Source organism: Entelurus aequoreus, linkage group LG18, assembly GCF_033978785.1.
Source record: "Entelurus aequoreus isolate RoL-2023_Sb linkage group LG18, RoL_Eaeq_v1.1, whole genome shotgun sequence".
Lineage (NCBI taxonomy): Eukaryota > Metazoa > Chordata > Actinopteri > Syngnathiformes > Syngnathidae > Entelurus > Entelurus aequoreus.
Genome location: NC_084748.1, coordinates 31619969 through 31641749, shown reverse-complemented (window position 1 = coordinate 31641749; position 21781 = coordinate 31619969). Strand labels below are relative to the sequence as shown.

General features: G+C 40.0%; 2 protein-coding genes across 5 annotated transcripts in view; one reads left to right on the top strand and one right to left on the bottom strand.

The window, feature by feature from the left end:
• Window positions 1-8103, top strand: part of LOC133634037 (trinucleotide repeat-containing gene 6C protein-like) — a 55923-nt gene extending 47820 nt beyond the window's left edge. For all 4 annotated transcript variants that reach the window (XM_062026981.1, XM_062026980.1, XM_062026977.1 and 1 more), the window contains one exon: window positions 2238-8103. In XM_062026981.1, the coding sequence (XP_061882965.1) occupies window positions 2238-2583 (346 nt within the window). In that variant the 3' untranslated portion in view covers window positions 2584-8103. The remainder of the gene's footprint in view (window positions 1-2237) is intronic.
• Window positions 7866-21781, bottom strand: LOC133634038 (uncharacterized). The gene is made up of 5 exons (XM_062026982.1): window positions 20450-21781; window positions 20016-20369; window positions 12432-12815; window positions 12083-12180; window positions 7866-11909 (listed from the first exon to the last, which is right to left on the bottom strand). Exons 1-5 carry the CDS (start codon window positions 20505-20507, stop codon window positions 11718-11720), a joined length of 1086 nt encoding a protein of 361 aa, XP_061882966.1. The 5' UTR covers window positions 20508-21781; the 3' UTR covers window positions 7866-11717.

The window sequence follows — 21781 nt, the reverse complement described above, 5'->3', positions numbered from 1 at the left end:
CCCCATTTGTCTTCCTGGGGTCTAAAATGTCAAAAGGCTTTGATACGTGTACAACATTAAGGAAAAAAGTCATGCACACACATGACAAATAACACAATAATAAAACTGCTCCACATTATGCTAATGTAGGATCAAACAAAACAATTCAAGCTCATACAAAAGGTACTAATTATTTGCAGGTAAATCATAAATAGACCAAAAAACAATGAAATGATTTGCGTGTAAATATATTACATCTTAATCTTTTACAAAAAGTTACTGAATTCAAAAATTAAGGAAGTGAATCCCAAGCCACCATTGCGTTATTATACTGCATTAACTTGACGCACCAAATGTTTATAGATATCACTGAAAGTATACAATTTAAATTATATCAATTTGGCTGACAATAGAGCTTTTAGTACTATCGTGATATCATATGCTGATGACACATTCTAACTCTGTCCTGCAAATTTGACTGCGGAAAGCTAACGACTCATAAAAGAGTCTCAAAGCAACATAGCATTTTTGCTAGCAGCTAATGTTCCTTCTCAATGCAGGGCCACTTTTAAGTCACTAATCATGGCAGAAAATTAATTTCCTTACAGATATTATTATCACTGGAGGACAAGGAATAGCTAAACCTGCTAGGACACAATAAGCCATGCTAACCGCTAGCTAGAGCTCTGAAATGTAAACAGAAGTGTGGATCAATACAATATTGACAATAGTGATACCAAGCATAGTGTGGTCGATGTTGTAACTTATGGGTTATATAGTTCATTTGTGATGATCATTCATAATTTGCATACTTGATTTAATTGCTGATCTATTATTATTTACAGTTAAAGAGTTAAAAGGGAATTGATTTGATTTATACATGTATTTGATATTGATTATTTGAGAAACACTGACACTGAATTGAGTTGTTTTCTACTTCATAGCCTAGTAAAGGGTTAACTAAAATACTGCATGTTCCACAATTCATTGCGGCAAACCGGATGTAAGAAAGACCGGGAGCAGGTGCATTGTGGTTGATGAGATTGAGGATTACGAGCCTACGGGTGAATGAACGAACGACAGATAACAAGATAAAAGGATCGTTTCGTACCGTTTTGTCAGCCCATTTTTGTCTCATATAAAGTACAACTTTATTTACACATTTCCGACGTCCTGTCCAATACTTTGATCGTAGTTAATCTACAGTCGATACTACAGTGGTTAGATTAATATTTTTTATCATCCGAAAATGTTTTTGTTTACAAACTCATGAAATAAGTCCCTGGACACAGGAGAGCTTAGAAGGCAATAAACAAATGATTTAAATCAGAGCCAATAAGTTAAAGTTAAAGTACCAATGATTGTCACACACACACACACTAGGTGTGGTGAAATTTGTCCTCTGCATTTGACCCATCCCCTTGATCACCCCCTGGGAGGTGAGGGGATCAGTGGGCAGCAGCGTAGCCGCGCCCGGGAATCATTTTTGGTGATTTAACCCCCAATTCCAACCCTTGATGCTGAGTGCCAAGCAGGGAGGTAATGGGTCCCATTTTTATAGTCTTTGGTATGACCCGGCCGGGGTTTGAACTCACAACCTACCGATCTCAGGTTGTGAGTTCAAACCCCGGCCGGGTCATACCAAAGACTAGTCGGAAATCATTTAAAAAATATTTGATATTGTTATACCGCCATCCTGTGTTTTTGTCAGATTATAATTTAGCAAAAATGGAATCAGTCAATGATCTTGAAAATTGTGAGTAATCAGTATCAGCATTGGTATGGCTGATACTGCCCCTGTATCTACTTGGTATTGGATCTATACCCACATATGTAGTATCGCCTGAAACTATTGTAAAGTATCCAAACAACAGAAGAATAAGTGGTTATTACATATTGACAGAAGTGTAGATAGGACCATGTTACAACAAAGTAACCAGATTATATTAGTCAATTAGCAAGTATATTAATAATCATTTGAAGAAAATAATGATGCAATATGTTACTGCATGCATCAGCAGCCAAATTAGGAACTTTTACCCATTTTGAAATTATTCTATTATATGTCAAATTATATAACGTTGAGTGTGTAATATATATAGTGTGATATAGATTTCAGGCCATCCCGGTATTATTGGCTTTTTGACTAGATTGTTTTGAAAAATAAAATGAAAAATAGAATCATTTATCCTAACCTGCACAATTATGTTGTCATGGAAACAACATTTTGCTGACCCATGTCGTGCTTCCTGTGTCAGGTGTGTGCTGGGTAACACCACCATCTTGGCGGAGTTTGCCGGCGAGGAGGAGGTGAACCGCTTCTTTGCACAAGGCCAGTCGCTGGCCTCCAACAACACCACCAGCTGGCACGCCAACCCGGGACCCAATCAGAATCGAATGGGCGGGGCAGCGCCGTCCCACTCCATGGGCCAGTGGAGCAGCGGCGGAGGCAAGTCCAGCGGCGGCAACCTTCTTTGGGGGGGCGTGCCCCAGTACTCCAGCCTGTGGGGGCCTCCCAGCGGAGACGACGCCCGGGTGATGGGGAGCCCCACCCAGATTAACACCCTGCTGCCTGGAGACCTGCTGAGTGGGGAGTCCATGTAGGAGGACGCCACGCCACGTCCACGGAGGAAGGAGGGGCTTGTACAGGAGCAAAATCCAAGCAAATCATGTGGCGATAATCAGCACCATTTTGGAACTGTGAAATGTGAAGCAGAAATCTGAGGTTTTCTCCCACACGGACTTAAGACCTCAGTCTTTTATTTTTGCAACAAACTGACACATAAAACAAAAACCTTTTTTTTAAATTTTATTTTAGAAGAAGCAATCAAAGCTGCCATCTACCTTTTTCCTCCAAGATGAATGAAATCATCCCAAACAAAGCAAGCATTCCCAGCATGCACTGCGGCCAATGAGGTGGTGGGAGGACCGTTCCTCGCTACCTTGTTTCTCAGCACTATAATTAGCCTTAAGTGCTCTCTGGCCCAGGTTCTTCTTCCCAAGCCGCCTTTTTCTTTAGTGGACTCATGAAGTATGTGATGTAGTCTTGCACACTTTCACCTTCTTTAACCGCAGCGTTTGTCTTCTCTACGACGCTGCTGGCTGCTCGGGGTTCTGATGTCTGTCCCAAAATGTAAGCTGTGTGCATATTAATCACTGACAAGACCACCCGGCTAATGGGGGTCACCTCCAGTTCTTACTGGTGCTTTTTCTCTTCAGTCTGACTCGGTGGGCAAGGAGGAAGAACACGACTCCACCTTTGACAGTTTACATTGTGCAATATACACTTTTGCTTTTCTTCTTGTCGTCGTGTACTCCATTGTTTGGAACTTGAAAGACCTTCCTTGGATTCCCTCCAGAGCGCCGATCCCCCGTCCCCCCAAGTTTTTTAAAAAGCAGCGGGGACTGAACCCTGCAACAGAGGAACATGTCCTCTTTGCGTGCCGTACCCAACAAAAACTGGATCCACAGGCCTCTGGGTATCTGGCACACTACCAAATAAAAGGACGGCGGTGCTCCTAATGCAGTAAACTTACGAGTGTTCTGGATCAACAAAGGAAAGACCTTTTTTTTTGTATTATTTTTGTTTGAAATCATAGCACTTATGAGGAGCTGCAGGCTCCAATCCAAGAAATCAAGACAGCTCTTTTTTGGACCATTGATATCACTGTTACTCCAAATGTTTCTAAGCCTCGCGCTCTTCGGGAGACCTGAAGCGTCTCCGGAGGCGGGGCGGTGGGAAAGGGGGGGTGGGGGGGGGGGGGTTGTTTGGAAGCCACCGAGTGCCTCTGTACTGTGGTCTCCCCCCTTAAGCCCCCTTATCGAGTGTGCGGCGGCCATCGCCACAGCAGCATCAGCCGCACTTCCTCTTAACGGGCTCAATCTGGCAATAACCACCTGCCTGCCTCTGATGTGGCCCACGCCCACCGACTCTTAAAAAAACTAACAAAAAAAAATACACAAAAATCACTTTAGCTGGAAGATTTAATAGTCATATTTCTGGATTTTTTTGTTGTGGCGTTGACACGCTGAAGTAGCCCTTCACTGTTCATATGCAGAAAACACTCGAATGGGATCAATACTACAGACTTTGATTGTGTTGGACAGTATTCTGTACTACTTCCAGTCCAGGTTGTTTCTTGTTCAACTCTTGTTTTGGTCCAAGCTGCTCTCATCGCCTAGCTGCTATGCTGTCATCACCCCCCCCCCCTCCCCCCCTCCTCCAGTGGGCCCTTGTACCAGTTTCTATGCAAAAGACAAGAGGCCCTTTTACAAGCAGTCCCCCACCCGACCCCACCCACCCCTACTGCGCACTTCACGATGGCCGCCATTTCTCCAAAACACTGTCGCTATCTTTAGTCGGAACACGTTATCAACAACACCCGCCGTGTCCGAGCATGATCTCAGGGTAGGGGGGATGGCGGGGGGGGAGCGGACGCCACCGCAACGATGCAGCTCTGAAACTCTGGCACACCTCGGCCTCCCGACACGTTGTGGTGTGAAAAAGAAGCCAACAAAGTGTGCCAACTTGACTGAAAGCACCCTAAGGGCGGGGCTGGGGGATGAAAGTGTTGACGGGCAGCAGCAGCATCACATCCTGGAACGACTGACATTTCTCTTTTATGTTTTTGTGGGACAAACCTAACCTCGCGTTGGACGGTTCCAGTTTGCTACAGTGCACAGTTGATGATGGGTAATCCCGGGTACATATTTTTTTAAAACCAAAAAAAAAACTGAAAAAAAAATATCACACATTTTAACATCATTTTTATGAAGTTTGACAGAAAAAAATCTTAAAAAACAAAACAAAAAGTATATGTTAAAGCTCTGCACTTCTAGCTGAAGGGTCGAGTCTCTCGTAACCCCAGGAAGAAGTAGACCAGCGACCCGGCTGCCTTTTATTTGAATCGTTTTTATGTTGACGTCCTGCTCAAAGCCGGCCCACTGATATGAACTGAACATTTCCACACAGCCAAAAAAAAAAAAAAGGCTCCTGCGGGCCCAAACTGTATCAGTTTCGCTCACATGGCGACGAGTTGGAGAGGTACAAAGTCTTAAAGGAAGAAAAAAAAAGGCTACCTTTTTCAGGACGTGACGTCCTGCAGCACACAAGCAAAAATCACTATTGCCTGTTTCTGTAACTGCCTTGATGATCCAAGCTCAGACAGACCCAATAGCCGAGGAGTGGAAAACATGCTGCACCAGCACTGAGAGGCTCTCTTCTACATAGCAGTATCTTGCAACAGCAACACGCCTCCGATTGTAGCCTCTCAAATGTTACCTTTGTGTTTGCCTCACCTGAAGATGAGCAATATGTTCGCTTTTTTTCCTCTTTATTTTCGTGCCCCCGCAAATATGCGAAGAAACCAATTTGGTTGTAAACGGATACTTGATCGTACAAAAGTTGGAGGTTGAAATTCTGCACATTTTGCTTTTTATGGACAAGATGCAGTACATCGAAGCAAGTGTACTCTATTGTGTATTTGTTTAAAGTAAAAAAAATAAACCCGCCAGACATGATTATTCCCCTCAGCTTAGAGCATTCCGAAAATAACATCACTTAGAGAAAATAAATATTAAACACAAATACTTGAATCAATGAAATACAAAGGAAAAAGGGCCACACTCAAAAGAAAAAATAATCAACATTGAAAAGGGAAAAAAGTCACAAAAATTCCTTATTTAACTTGGAAAATGAACCTTACAAGAATTTTTTTTTCTCCCGGGGACAAAAGTAAAAATTGCAGACAAAAATGTTTTATTACGCAAGGAAAAACTATTGTTTTATCAAAACAAGTCGATATTTGACCAAGCAAATGTCATTTTTGTAGTAAAATGTGAAGTCAAATTCGAACATTTTAAAAACAAGCTATGAGGGGAAAAATATTTTACAATCAAGTTGTATTTTTGCTCACATTTCCCCAAAAATTGTGAAAACCCTTCAGCGAACTGTCACATTTGTGGTAGGCGTGTAGATTTAACATTCTAAACGTAAACTTTATTCAACGTACAAACTTATACAATGTAAAAAATGCAAACCGTATACAAGGTAAAAAATGGAAACTTATACAACGTACAAACGTATACAAGGTCAAAACATACATTTTATACAATGTAAAATATGTCAACTTTATACGTCAAAAACACTTTATACTACGTAAAAAGCGTAAACTCTATAATATAACGTTCAAACCTACACAATGTTAAAAGCTTAAGCTTTATATACTGTACAAGTGTATACATTTTAATAAACTTAAACTTTTTTTCTTCTATCTTTATAGCGCTTATCCTGGTTAGGTTCAGGGGTAAGCGGGAGTCTATCCCAGCATGGGGAGACAATGCAAACTGATTGTGCGGCCTACATGATGGTCCACTGTGCGCTTTTTTTACATCATTTGTAAAAATAATTTCTATGTAAGATTACAACTTTAAATTATTGCACAACTTTTTTTGTAACGTAACATCTGTTTTCTGACTTTATCCTCTTGAGACGACCAAATAATTCTTGCAGTTGAATTACTGTTTTTCTTTGAAAGTGTGGCCCTAAAATCTCCTTGGCAACGGCGCACCAAGCAAGGCAAATGTTCGTCTAAAAGCTAGGCTGAGAGGGTTGAAATGTGTTTGCATTGAGTTACAAATCCTTGCAAAAACTTTGAAATGCAAGTGTGTGTGTGTGTGTCACCTTCTAATGTTGCACTTAGTGTGTCGTAGCCCTCACTCAGCTAATCGTAGATAAAAGTACGGAGGGGAGACGGTGACAATTCATGTGTAAATGTTTACTCAAGGACTTAATGGACTTTTTCTTTTCATTGTATAAAAGTTTATCTACCTTATAGTGGCTTTTATTGTGGAATAATCCCCATGCAGGATTATCAATGAGTATTGCACCATTTTGTTCCCATGTAAAAAAAGGTTGAAAAAAACTATTAAGAGTTGAAAAAAGGTTGAAGATAAGAAGAGGTGTGGCCATAGGACTGGTGTTAGGTTCAAGAGCAATGGGAAACAGGAGGGGAGGTCATTTCAGAGGTGCCTATAATTTTGTTTGATTCTTCTTCTGCAAAAGCCACTTGTTGTCGTTTACAAGCATTTCATTTGTGTAACCGTGGAGCGAGTAGGAATCTATGACAGGAATGTTGTGTGTTTCATAAAAGCGTCAAACACGGACATGAAAACCTTGCAAAATGAAGATTTATGCTACTTTGCGAACTCTGGGATTGATCAGTGTTGTGTTGTCCTATTTCAAGTTGTTGACACATGATCTCTTTTTGTGTGTGTGTTTGTGTTGTTTGCCATTATGTTGGGTCACTATCTTGCACACTTGTAAAAAATTCATGGATTTTTGTCTCAGGAAGGTCAGGGTTCTAACATCCCAACTCCTCCATCGTTTCTTCACAACTAAGCAACAGGCACCGGTGAAGCGTTTGCTTTCTTTGTTTGTTTTGAGTTGAAAAGACAAGAAGAAATGTTTGTAGCACGTTCCGCATATTTACCAAATAAGACTGAGAATCAACTGATTTTAAAGAGAAAAAGAAAGTGCTTTACATGTGAAATCCCAAGTAGACGTTGCTTTACATTTGAAACCGATCAATGAAAATGTTCTTGCTTCTTTGTGTATTCCTGTGCAGGATGTTACTTGTCAATCATCTCTCCGTGCAAACAGCTGGTTTTTAAAAGGATCATGATCTATGCACAAAGTGGGAGGGGCAAGTCCTTGGGGTTCAGGGTTTGATGTCGGCTTCTTTTTGTCTCTTGTCATGTTTTAGCGAGCCCTTACATCGCCATGCTGTGTAACCCTTTTAACCAATGAGCGCTTGTCCTTCTGCTAAAGCACTGTGGGTCCTACTGAGAAGAAGCCCAGGATTTTAATAAAAGGCTCTTTAAAGGGGTTTTTAGGATTGGGGGGCGGGGGGGTAATGTGGGTACTTTTGCCTTTACTTTAAAAAGAAAATAAAAAAACGTGGGAAAAAAAAATGTCTGTAACTGAAATACAAAGTTGTGGCTTTTAATGTTGTTCCTTTTCCTCATAGAATGTGATTGTTAAGGACATGCACCGGACAAAAACAAGTTTCCATGTGAATTTATGGAGCTTATTTCCGATTCTATTAATAAAGTACAGATTTTCTTGGCTGTTATTTCAGTTTGTCGTCTTTTTCTTTCTTTTCAGGAAAACTGAACACTATCAGATCATACAAGCACTTTTAGCTTTACTTTTCAAAGAAAAATGTATTTTATTTATTCTCTAATGCATCCAGAAAGTATTCTAAGCGCTTCACTTTTTCCACATTTTATGTTACAAGTTATTCCATTCATCCATCTTCTACCGCTTGTCCCTCTGAGTCATGGGGGTGCTGGAGCCTATCCCAGCTGCACTCAGATGGACAAGTCTATCGCATTCACACACTAGGGCCAATTTAGTCTTGCCAATCAACCTATCCCCAGGTGCATGTCTTTGGAGGTGGGAAGAAGACGGAGACGAGTTATTCCAAAATGAATTAATTAATGTTTGTCCTCAAATGTGGAAAATGTGAAGCACTGTGAATACTTTGTGTGGACTGTAAATGGTTTTGTGACATAGCTGGTATTGTGAAATGCCGACTGAAAGGAATTATAATAAATTATTGGTATTTGGCCGTTATTAAAGCAAACAGTTTTAACATGTCTTTTAAAAAGAAAAATAAACTTATCAGATAGGAAATATAGAATAAAAACAACATATCTAGAATGCACTGCAAGCAATTACAGTAGTTTTAGAAATGTACAGCATTTACTTTGGGAGAGTGGACTTCTACACTGAGCTGTTTCTGTCAAACACACCATCAGCAGCTTCAATGAATCTGCCATTTATACAATTTTAACATTCTTGGCTGGCATTATGGACTCAGTTTGGTGCAAACTTGCAGTGATACACCAACTACTTCAAGTCAGCTACACGCTTTGTCATGTTTTAGATGTTTTATTTTTTTTTTATTCAATTAATATCTGCTTCTTCCTAGCACTGACTTTCACACGCACTTTCTTCCTTTCCGTCGTGAAAAAAACAAAGTTATGTCGATTTCTAGCTCTAGGCTAAAGCTAGCGCGTAGGACATCGGATGTTTTGGTTGGATCTTACAGGGTTCACTGTAACATTTGCCAACTAGCTGGTAACCTAAAGCATAACAAAAAGCAGCAGGACAGCTGGTATACAGAAAAGCTCGTGAGCTGGGGCACTTTTAAATCATAAACATTATACTATTTCTACTTTTTGCTGTCGAGTATTTTGTCAATTTCTGAAGAAATGTAAAATAATAGAATACATTTAATACTTTAAATAATTACGTCCTGGTGTTAAGTCTGATAAACAACCTTTTGAATCCTTCCAATGTTCAGGAAGTAAAATATTGGATGGAAATGTTGTGCAAGTCACAACGCGGGAATGGCACGGAGTTGTGGGAATGACCCAAAAATGATAATCATTGTACATCTGGCAATGCTTTGTGTCCCACAAACATAGGAACTGCCCTCACACTTCGGCAAAAAGCAAGGAAAAATACTATAAAAGTAAAACGTCTCTATACTTTAGAGCAGGCCTGGGCAATTATTTTGACTCAGGGGGCCAAATTTAGAGAAAGAAATGTGTCTGGGGGCCGGTATATCTATTTTTAGGATCACTAACACAAAACCTCACAATAATGTCGGATTGAATGCTAAAACATTAAGACAGACCGCCTGAAAATATGGAATGGAATTAAAAAAATTTTTACTGAATGAGGCACCCAGAATGTGCATGAAAATAAAGAATGTGGGATTTGCAATATTACCGTATTTTTCGGACTATAAGTCGCAGTTTTTTTTCATAGTTTGGCCGGGGGTGCGACTTATACTCAGGAGCGACTTATGTGTGAAATTAACACATTACAGTAAAATATCAAATAATATTAATTAGCTCATTCACGTAAGAGACTAGACGTATAAGATTTCATGGGATTTAGCGATTAGGAGTGACAGATTGTTTGGTAAACGTATAGCATGTTCTATATCAGGGGTGTCAAACGTACGGCCCGAGGGCCGGATCAGGCCCGCGAACAGGTTTTATCCGGCCCGCGGGATGAGTTTGCTGAGTATAAAAATGAACCTGAAATTTTTGAATGAAAGAAACAGCTGTTCTAAATGTGTCCACTAGATGGCACAATAGCAATTCTTTGTATCTTTGTAGATGATGCTACATATGTACAAAATAAACCTCATGACGTTAGTACATCAGTCGAGGAAAATGATCAAACTGCATAAATAACATCTTGTAATTTGATTTTGATATAATTGTTTTATCTTGATAGATTGAAAATGAACACCAATGAGTTGACTGATGAAAATTATCACATAATTTATTCAGAAAATATAAATAACGACAAAAAAAGTATATATACTATTAACCGCAACAGGTAATTGTAAAAAAAAACAACTTTATGATTTGTACAATTTCAGAATGTGCTTGTTCTATTTTTAAACAAATAAAACAATCTGAAGTTGTCTTTATTTTTAAGTTATCGTGCCGTGATTTTACCAGTCCGGCCCACTTGGGAGTAGATTTTTCTCCATGTGGCCCCCCATCTAAAATGAGTTTGACACCCCTGTTCTATATGTTATAGTTATTTGAATGACTCTTACCATAATATGTTACGTTAACATACCAGGCACGTTCTCAGTTGGTTATTTATGCGTCATATAACACACTTATTCAGCCTGTTGTTCACTATTCTTTATTTATTTTAAATTGCCTTTCAAATGTCTATTCTTGGTGTTGGGTTTTATCAAATAAACTTCCCCAAAAAATGCGACTTATACTCCAGTGCGACTTATGTGTTTTTTTTCCTTCTTTATTATGCATTTTCGGCCGGTGAGACTTATACTCCGAAAAATACGGTAACTATGAATGATAAAACACTGAATATTGACAACATATGAACGTCACACCCCCTCTCGATCGACATATTTTACAATCAAGCGAAATGCAACAGAAATGCAACAAACAGCGAAATATGAACGCGATGGCTAACCCCCCCCCTACAATCTGATATATCTGAGATATCACTAAGCTTTAGAACTTTGTAGTAAAAATCTCCTTCCGCGTCTGTCCCTGACACCAGCATTTCAGGCTGGACGCTCTGGAAACACTCTGTGGAAACGCTCCCACACTGCTTGGTGCCTCGTCTGAGCTGCTGTGACTTAGGTTACCATGGTAACTAGTATATCATGCAAAAGCACAGATTCCAACCATTGTAATACTTTGTATAGTTCAATACTTACGGTCATTTGAAAACATCACTGCACATCATAATGGCAGCTACAGTTTCCATCTTAAAAATCTAAAAAAAACATTTGGGAATGTCCGGTGGGCCAGATTGAAAAGTTTAACGGGCCGCATGCGGCCCCCGGGCCTTAATTTGCCCAGGTCTGCTTTAGAGTAGTAGGTGTTTAGGTTTAATATGCACTGAGAATGTTGTGAGAATATTTTGCGACACAAGTGAACAGCAAGATAATGTTGTGGCCGCACAAGAGAATATGCTCCGGATGTTTGAGGGTAATATATTTTCTGACTTTGAAAAGTTCATCTAAAGAGTTCGGACGGACGCAAAAGGGGAATTGGGAGAGCTGCGTTTGTGTGGATGTACCACGACATAACTTATTGGCGAGCATAGACGTAATGTTTGCATCAAGCTATTCAGAATCCAGCTAGTTTGACATCTGACTAAACGAGTTCTACTTTACTTTTAGAGCCCCGCTTGAAGTTTCGTACTCGTTTTCTGGGCAGGATTTCTTCCCCCGGCAGTTTCTGTACACGCTCGGCTCCTCCAGATGCAGAGGATCCAATTTGTCAGTGGGGGTCTGCACGCCAACCATCTCCTCGTAGATGGGCACTTGAGGGTGCTGCTTGGAGCCGCACGCTTTTTTCTGCAAACAAAATCAGTGAGATGCATTTCCTGTCAATCAAATCAAAGTTTCATGGGTGTTGGCTGCCTTCATTGTGAGGAAAGAAAAGCTGTTGTGAAACTGCTGTGGTGAGCTTGTGAGAGGAAGTGGGGTAACGCCCTCGACCGGCAGGTGATGGCAACACCAAAACTTACTTGGCAGAGCAGCAGCGTGGCGAGCAGCAGGAGGAGGACGACCACAGAGGAAGAGAGCGCGTACAGCAGCGTGGTGTAGCCGGAGGAGCTGCACTGACCTGACAGGACCAACAGAGACAAAAAGAAGCGCTCGGTCCTCTGATGTAGAAGAAGTAATAACAGGAAGTGTGGCAGTTAAAGAGTTCAGTGGAATTGCAGAAGCCAATGAGGCCACTTCCTTCCTAGGCTGAACAACAGATGGGGATCTTGAGAAGGTTGCAGCCGTTGTGCAATGATTAAGTGTTAGGAGGTGGAAACCAAAGATGCTGTTAGAGGTTAATTGGGAAGCGGCCGTGAGGTCAGCACCTACCTTGCACGGAAACAAAGACAGCCCGTCGGCTGTCTAGTGACGTGCTACCGTCATGGCGGCCGCGCAGGAGGAGCTGGCAGCTGTACAAGCCGCCGTCCTCTGGCTGCAGCTGACGCAGGGTGAGGTTGTACGTGAAGCCCGTGGGGCCCGGGGACGACCACAGCTGGAAGCGTGAGGAGGAGGAAGCGGAGGAGGGCGGCGGTCCGGTGCGGTGGTGGCGCTTGGAGTGGTAGAGCAGCTCCACGGGATCTCGGCCCCTTCGCCTCGTCAGGCTCACCCCCTCCACTGGCAGGTCCTCGCCGTGGGGGGGGAGACAGGGGATGACGGCCGAGCCCCCGGCGCACACTTCTATCGGCCCAACGTCCACCCAACCACCGGGGGCGTCTCAAGAAGGGAATGTAGGGATGAAAGCTCAGACAATTACCTTTTTAGCCTCAGTGGCTTCATAGAAACTACACCAATTGCCTCAGCATCATCACCCCAGGGTGCAAGTGGACATACTGGTGCTACTAAATTTGAATAATATTTTTTGTCAATTTGTTTGACTAATAATCCATCCATCCATTTTCTACCTCTTGTCCCTTTTGGGGTCGCAGTTGACTAAGACAATGACATATGTAACTGACATTTTATTCAACGAATAAAAACAAAACTAAAATGGTCGAATCAAATTTAATTTTGTCTTGTAGTTGGGCGGAGCAAGTTTGGAATTAGGGATGAAACCATATAAGAATTTAATATCAGGTTTTTCGTGACTAAAATGATCAGGGTTATTAATACCGTTGTATTGTTGAATGAACATTCAACAACACACAGTGAAATCTTTTAAAAAAATAAAAATTTAAATAACTAGAATAGACACACTGTTAGAAAACCCACTATTTTGCAGGTTTTGTGTTCTACGCTTCACTGATAATGATTTAGTCTTAGTATTTTATCTGTTTTAATGGTTAAGATTTTATTGTCTTAAATATTGGTTTGTGCTGTAGGACTTTAAGATGCATTTCAATGCGTGCGCAACAAATAAAATCTATTTTTTCTGGTGGGCGTTGTGGCGTCCTATAATACTAGTCTGTTCAGCGGTCCTTGAACGCGCCTTAAAAACACCGAGTATAGAACAATCACACGCACAGCTTTTTTGCACATTTAAAGGCCTACTGAAATGCGATTTTCTTATTTAAACGGGATAGCAGGTCCATTCTATGTGTCATACTTGATCATTTCGCGATATTGCCATATTTTTGCTGAAAGGATTTAGTAGAGAACATCGACGATAAAGTTTGCAACTTTTGGTCACTGATAAAAAAGCCTTGCCTATACCGGAAGTAGCAGACGATATGCGCGTGACGTCACAGGTTGTGGAGCTCCTCACATCCGCACATTGTTTATAATCATGGCCACCAGCAGCGAGAGCGATTCGGACCGAGAAAGCGACGATTTCCCTATTAATTTGAGCGAGGATGAAAGATTAGTGGATGAGGAAAGTGAGAGTGAAGGACTAAAGGGCAGTGGAAGCGATTCAGATAGGGAAGATGCTGTGAGAGGCGGGTGGGACCTGATTTTCAGCTGGGAATGAGTAAAACAGTAAATAAACACAAGACATATATATACTCTATTAGTCACAACACAACCAGGCTTATATTTAATATGCCACAAATTAATCCCGCATAACAAACACCTCCCCTCTCCCGTCCATATAACCTACCAATACAACTCAAACACCCGCACAACACACTCAATCCCACAGCCCAAAGTATCGTTCACCTCCCCAAAGTTCATACAGCACATATATTTCCCCAAAGTCCCCAAAGCTACATACGTGACATGCACATAGCGGCACGCACGTACGGGCAAGCGATCAAATGTTTGGAAGCCGCAGCTGCATATTCACGGTACCGCGTCTGCGTATCCAACTCAAAGTCCTCCTGGTAAGAGTCTCTGTTGTCCCAGTTCTTCACAGGCCAATGGTAAAGCTTGACTGTCATCTTTCGGGAATGTAAACAATGAAACACCGGCTGTGTTATCCGGCACAACAGTCAGGGGGTGCATTTCTCGGGTGTGCGTTATCCGGCACAACACCTGCCGCAATACACCGCTTCCCACCTACAGCTTTCTTCTTTGCTGTCTCCAATGTTCATTGAACAAATTGCAAAAGATTCACCAACAAAGATGTCCAGAATACTGTGGAATTTTGCGATGAAAACAGACGACTTAATAGCTGGCCACCATGCTGTCCCAAAATGTCCTCTACAATCCGTGACGTCACGCGCAGGCGTCATCATACAGAGACGTTTTCAGCAGGATATTTCGCGCAAAATTTAAAATTGCACTTTAGTAAGCTAACCCGGCCGTATTGGCATGTGTTGCAATGTTAAGATTTCATCATTGATGTATAAACTATCAGACTGTGTGGTCAGTAGTAGTGGGTTTCAGTAGGCCTTTAAGCATCCTAATTTTTCAGATAGCAATGTGTTCATAAGTTTAGATTAGGGTATATCCTTTTTTAATGATAAAATACGTTAAATGTCTCTTGTTTTCATGTTAGCATTTAAACTAGCAACCTTCCCCAGTCAGTCCAAGAGTGCAGCTATTAATCATGATTTTTCCATAATTTATTTTAAAACAGTTAATACTGTCACAAGTTTTATCGCGGTTATTAGCACTGTTTTTCCTTACATCCCTCTTAGAAATATATCCAATCACAACTCTTAAAAGGTGCATGAATGAGTTACAAAGGAGAGCCAATAAAATGGTTTTCTTTGTGAGATAAGAAAGTTGGATTTCTCACCACCAAAACAAAATTGTCTGCATCAAAGAAGTCCCACATCAAAATGTGTACACCTGGGAGACAGAAGAGGACTAATGTTGACTAAATTTACTGTAATTTTAGTTGACTAAAAAGGTTTTAACAACGTAAATCAATTTAGATGACTGAAATATGATTAAAACTAAACAGCATTTTGCTCAAAAGACAAATACTAAAAATAAACTGCTGTCAAAATTAACAGTGCATCTGAGTAAGCATTAAAGGGTATTATTGTGAAAAAGTTTTTCTTTTTCTTTGGCTTGAAGTCAGCGGACCAAGTTAGTGTTTGGTTGTTTATACAGGTTACAGTAGTTCACCTCTTTTTACAATTGTATGAACAAATCATTCTACTTTACATTCTATTACAGGTGAAAATATTTCTGATTTTATCATGTTTGCAAGTTCTCCTGGTGACTGCGTGGGTTCTCTACGGGTACTCCGGCTTCCTCCCACCTCCAAAGACATGCACCTGGGGTTAGGTTGATTAGCAACACTAAATTGGCCCTAGTGTGTGAATGTTGTCTCTGTGTTGGCCCTGTGATGAGGTGGCGACTTGGCCAGGGTGTACCCCGCCTTCCGCCCAAGTGCAGCTGGCATAGGCTCCAGCACCTCTGCGACCCCGAGAGGGACAAGCGGTAGAAAATGGATGGATGGGATTTGACAGTAATGAGATTGTTTTCAAACATATACAGTTAAGAATGTAAAAACTTAGCGCAGGTAATGTTTTATGATGGTGACAGTTTGACTTTGGAACAGATTTGATTCTTGTCCATAATGTAAACAAACATGAATCAGCGTCCTAATTTGATTGAAACAAAAATGTACATGGCTGTTATTTGTCAAATCACGTTAGTGGTAAAACAAGCCTGCTGGTTCGCAGTAATTGTTTAATCCCCGGTATAAAAAAAAAGCTTAAAGGAACAATATTGATGACTAAGTTGCCATGGCATTCACACCAAAGCATATCCAGCACATATTATCCAGAATACAAGGTGTTTTAAATGCAAATCATCATAGGTCTCTTTTGAGGATTAAGGCCGTTTTGAAGTCAAAATGTCAAATTTAAAAAGGAACAAAAATATACAGCGGGAAGCAGTGAACGGAGCTCGCAAGTTAATGTGGATGGCCATAACTCAGCACCTACAGACAGAATAAGCCTGCTGTTTACAGTGTTTTATATTATTCATGTACCACTGTGTACTTAATGTTTTGAGTTAATTTATGTGTAGCTGAGATAGGCTCCAGCGCCCCCCGCGACCCCGAAGGGACAAGCGGTAGGAAATGGATGGATGGATGGATAGTCCTGTGGTTGACAGGTGGGCAGACCCTTGACCTTTAAAGGGGAGCTACAGTATGATGATTTTTGTCTTTTGAGTTATAAATGTTACAGTGTTGGATACTTGTGTTAAACTTGTATTACATTTTGGAATAAAACTAACATAATAAAATGTAGGAAAAAAATTACGCGCTGTGAATACTATCTGGATGCATTGAAGGTTCTCTGCTCGTTGCTCTGCTGCCTGGAGCTTCCAGTGTTACTACTGCTCGTTTAATACTTCACTGAAGTCTAGAAAATAAATACGTCCGTGTTGTCCATTCGCCATGTTCCACAAGACCTTTTTTTCAACATGGACCAGTAAGAATTAAATTGAATTAGCCGCTAAACTCAGACAAAAGACATCTTAACATTGCAACGTGGTTTGAGGAAATACAAGAGAAGGTAGGATAAATAAATATTTTCATCTAATAGTGGCATGTGCACAATATCACCGATATGCAATGAGATATGTTGTGATCCGGGATTCCCAATACGGTTAATGAAGTTAGTTTTCGAATGTGACAAAAAAAATAAATAGCGGTGATGTTTGGCTTAAAGATTTATATTAACAGCGTACATCAAAATATAAAACGCTGATACTTTGGAGAAGGTGGGGCATGGATGGTTTCATTAAAAGGGAATGAACAGTTTGCAAACAGTCTTAGAAAACGGTTAATAAAAGTGACTTTGGTGCAAAATTTACACTAAAAGATGTCCAATACATTTTATCTAGACCACAAGGAAGTGTATTAAATGCAGATTAGATTAATCAAAAATCCCATTTAACAGGATAAGAACTATTTCACTGAATCTGTGCCATTTGAGTCTCTAGAAAGTAAACTGTATCAAGATAAAATAACAAATATTTATTCTATTTAGCAAATCTACACATTGATGTGATCGCATATTCAAAATATAGTAGTAGTTTAAAATAAATATTTAAACTACTACATTGAACACTAGAAAAAGAACTCGGGCACTTTTTACAAGTGCATCTTTCAACAAAGCCTGGTTGGTAGTATGTGTTACAAGAACAAAGCCTCCAAAATACACCAGTAAGGAGCATATTTGCCAACCCTCCCGATTTTTCCGGGAGACTCACGAATTTCAGTGCCACTCTCGAAAATCTCCCGGGGTAACCATTCTCCCGAATTTCTGCCGATTTTCACCCGGACAACAATATTGAGGGCGTGCCGTGATGGCACTGCCTTTAACATCCTCTGCAACCTGTCGTCGCGTCTGCTTTTTCTCCATACAAACAGCGTGCCGGCCCCGTCACGTGTTGTATGCGGCTTCTACAGACATACATAAGTGACTGCAAGACATACTTGATCAACAGCCATACAGGTCACACTGAGGGTTGCCGTATAAACAACTTTAACACTGTTACAAATATGCGCCACACTGTGAACCCACACCAAACAAGAATGACAAACATTTCGGGAGAACATCCGCACCGTAACACAACAAACACAACAGAACAAATACTCAGAATCCCTTGCAGCCCCCACCCCCATCTCCCGAATTCAGAGGTCTCAAGGTTGGCAAGTATGGTAAGGAGGCATTAGCCCATTCATTCAGGTCAAATCAAGTCTGGGATTAAGACTAGAACTTTTTTTTTCGTTTCCTAGATTAGATTTGACTAATCTAATCAATTGGTCTGATTTTGTTCTAGTCCAGATCTAACCTGGATCCATAGAGACACACCGTTTGCTACACCTGCGCTCGTTGACCTTTGGAGGCTCAGTTCATGTTAACACACCATAAACCACGCTCTGAAAATTTCTACTTGTAAAAAGTGATGAGTTTTCTTTGGGTAGAAACACAAGTTTAAAGTTTAAACGTTTACAATACCACAAAACATATTTTTACTATTTGAAGATTTTCATAGCCCATCAATTAATTTTCTATATCTTTTACTTGTTAGCCATTTACTTGTTGTAACTCAAAATAAACTGAAAGTTCTGTCTTTTTAAAACTATACATCTGTTTAATACATATATTGAACTTCAATATATGTTAAAGTCCTAAAACGAAGAGGACTCCACATCCACAGGGCAGGCAGGAGTGCCACCACAAATCTTTTCTACCCACAGCCATAAGAATTTACAACACACTTATAAGATTACTGTGATCTTTTTTTTCTTGGTGTGCAATATGTGTGTTTATCCATACATAGTACAGTACAATTGTTAGTGTATTATTTATGTTTAATTTTTCATTACATTTAATTTTGTTACCGTATGTAAAAATCTGCACTGAAACTACAAAATTTCCACATTGTGGGATGAATAAAAGTTTATCCTATCCTTAACAGAACTGAAAATAACAGGAGTGTGTTTTAGCATAGAATTAGCTAATTAGATTTGTCAGATTTAGCCCAAGAAACAAAAAGAAAACCTCCATTAGTCAACCGTTTGGAAGCGCATGTGGAGTAAACACTGTTGTGGGTGTCTCTTATTCATCCAGGTCAGATCTAGCCTAGGACTAAAACTATATCTGACCAATAGATTACACTGGTCAGAAAAGTTCAACAATCAATACTTTTATTTTGTTTTTGGGTGCGTTAACACTAATGTTAACGCACCAAAAATTAACGTCAATGTTTTTATAAGATGTTAAAACATCTTATAAAAACTGACTTCAGTTAGGAACAGCTTTCCAATTTAAATTAGATATTTTCAGTCCATCAGCCCGTTTAAATCTAAGCTAAAAATATATTTGTACTCCGTGGCGTTCAATATTGGTCGTTTTCCTTCTTATTTTTTGCATTTTATTTATTTATTACGTTTTACTATTTTAATGTGATATTTTCTTGCACTTCTTTTAGGGCATACTTGCTGCTAGTGTATTCATCTTGCTGTATTAAAATGTGCATTTGACACTGCTTTGCACTATTTTTAAATTGTATGTCTGTAGAGCACTTTGGCACTATGTTTAAATGTGCTATAAAAATTATGAAACTGAACTGACCTGAAAAACAAATGACTCCATAAAGCCAGTTTTTTTTGGTTATGTATCAATCTTTTGATCTGCCACAATGAAATACAATTTAATCAATACCTTACATTGAAGGCTTTTCTCAATATTTATTAGATCATAATTAATCACAAATTAATTTTAATCACTTCAAAGCACTATTGTCATCTTATCGTGGCATGTGCACTGTATCAGACCAACTGATTAGATTGATCAGATTTAGTTTGGGGTACAAAGAGAACGAACGCCTCCAAAAGTCAACCAGTGAGGAAGCGCAGGTGTAGAAAACATTGTTGTGAGTCTATGAATGTTCACATTGTTCTAGACTAGATGTAACAAATCTAAGTCTATAAGTATGAACTGATGAAGCCTGTTTGGATGAGAGGCGAAACATCTTCTGAGACAAATGGAATAGTTCAACTGCGATCGATTGAATACCCTGAGAATTGTTGTTGTGCATCAACAGATCAAGCGTACTCACCAGTATCAACAAGGAGGAAGAATTCTGTCTCTCCTGTTCGGTGTTCATCCTCAGAAGAAGGGTTCTCTATCACAAACTCACAAACGTATCGGTCGGTGTCATTGGCTTTGAGGTCAGACATTGTCACATTCACAGAGTGGCTGCTTGGGTCGCCGCTGACCGCCAGACGCCGTTTGTCATGAGCCTTTTCCACATGCGCCTCTGTCCCCTTGTACTTGAAGAGAACATCATCAGGATGCAACCAAGTGCGCTTTAAAGAGAAGGCTGCAGGTGAATGGATGCTGGACTTGATGGAGCAAGGAAAGACTACCAAGTCGCCCTCCTGCCTCTCAAGGAATTGAATGTCACCGCACACTACCAACACAAAAAGGACCACACAGGTTAAAGAAAAGCATAATTAATCCTGAATTGGAATGGCTCAAAGTCTAACTCACCAAACACACAGTGAATCACCAACAGAGTCCACAGGAAACGGATCCCAATCATCTTCATATCACTCAAGGCTCTTCAGTCCCAGAGACAGCAGGGAGTAACACATGCAAGAACCAAAACTGCACGTAGAACAGCGACCCTAACTCGGAGGAACTCTACCAAGCTCCACCTTCTTACATCAAGGGCGAACAAAAGAGGAAGCCTCAGTTAGCCCACAGCGCAAGTTGGCTCAAAGATAAACAGCAAGAAGTGTAGCTCCCTTTTGGAATTCACGCATGCTGATGAGCAAAAACAACAACCTGACAAAAACAGAACTCTTGAGACCTCAAATTACATCCAATCAAAACCAACAATTGTTAATAATCAAATGTAGATACTTTTTCTTATGCTTTCTGATCTGTCTCTCTGTCTATGTCCACTACTTGCTGTACATATCCTACCAAGTCAGACCTATGTCCATTTCTGTTCTCAATTGTTGATGACTGAAGTGATGATAACAACAAAACCTAACCCCCCCTCCACATCCCACACCCCGGATTGTAAATAATTTAAATCATTCAATGTATATACCCTGATGATTATCTTGTGTATTATGATGATAGTATATATCTGATAGTATATATCTGTATCATGAATCAATTATGATTAAACAAGTTGAAAAACTTATTCGGGTGTTACCATTTAGTGGTCAATTGTACGGAATATGTACTTCACTGTGCAATCTACTAATAAAAGTCCCAATCAATCAAAATCAAATGGAACTAAGACTGAGGTGACCTTTTTCCAATAGCGTGGAAAATACTTTAACTTAGTTATCTTTTTTACTTGTTTTTCTCAGAAAAGAGGATAGAATGAGGTCTAGTTTGTGATTGGCTACATGATGCTATTTCAAAATAGTGTGAAGACTTTAAAACATGTTAAGACAAAAGGTCAGAAAATGTTTGTCATTGTTGGTATGTTTCAAAATTCTCAATCCAATTTACATCCGAGCCTGCTAATGAAATACTTTTTACAGTACCAAAGTGGAATATAGATATTAAAACATTCGCAAAATGCGGTCATATGAACTGATTGTTTACATTAACTTTCTTTTGTAAAAAAATAAAAATTTTAAAAACAAAATGTGCCTAGTATTTTTCAATTGCCAACTTTGTTAGTGTTCCCAAGTAACATTAACACTAGCTAAAATGTCTTGTCTCAACCCAGCACAATACCATAGACAAATTTATTTCATTGTATTGTGTATTTGATGTGCTATGCTTCTGTAACCAAGGCCAATGTGGCTCTGCCAGTATGTACAGTTAGGCCCATAAATATTTGGACATTGACACAAT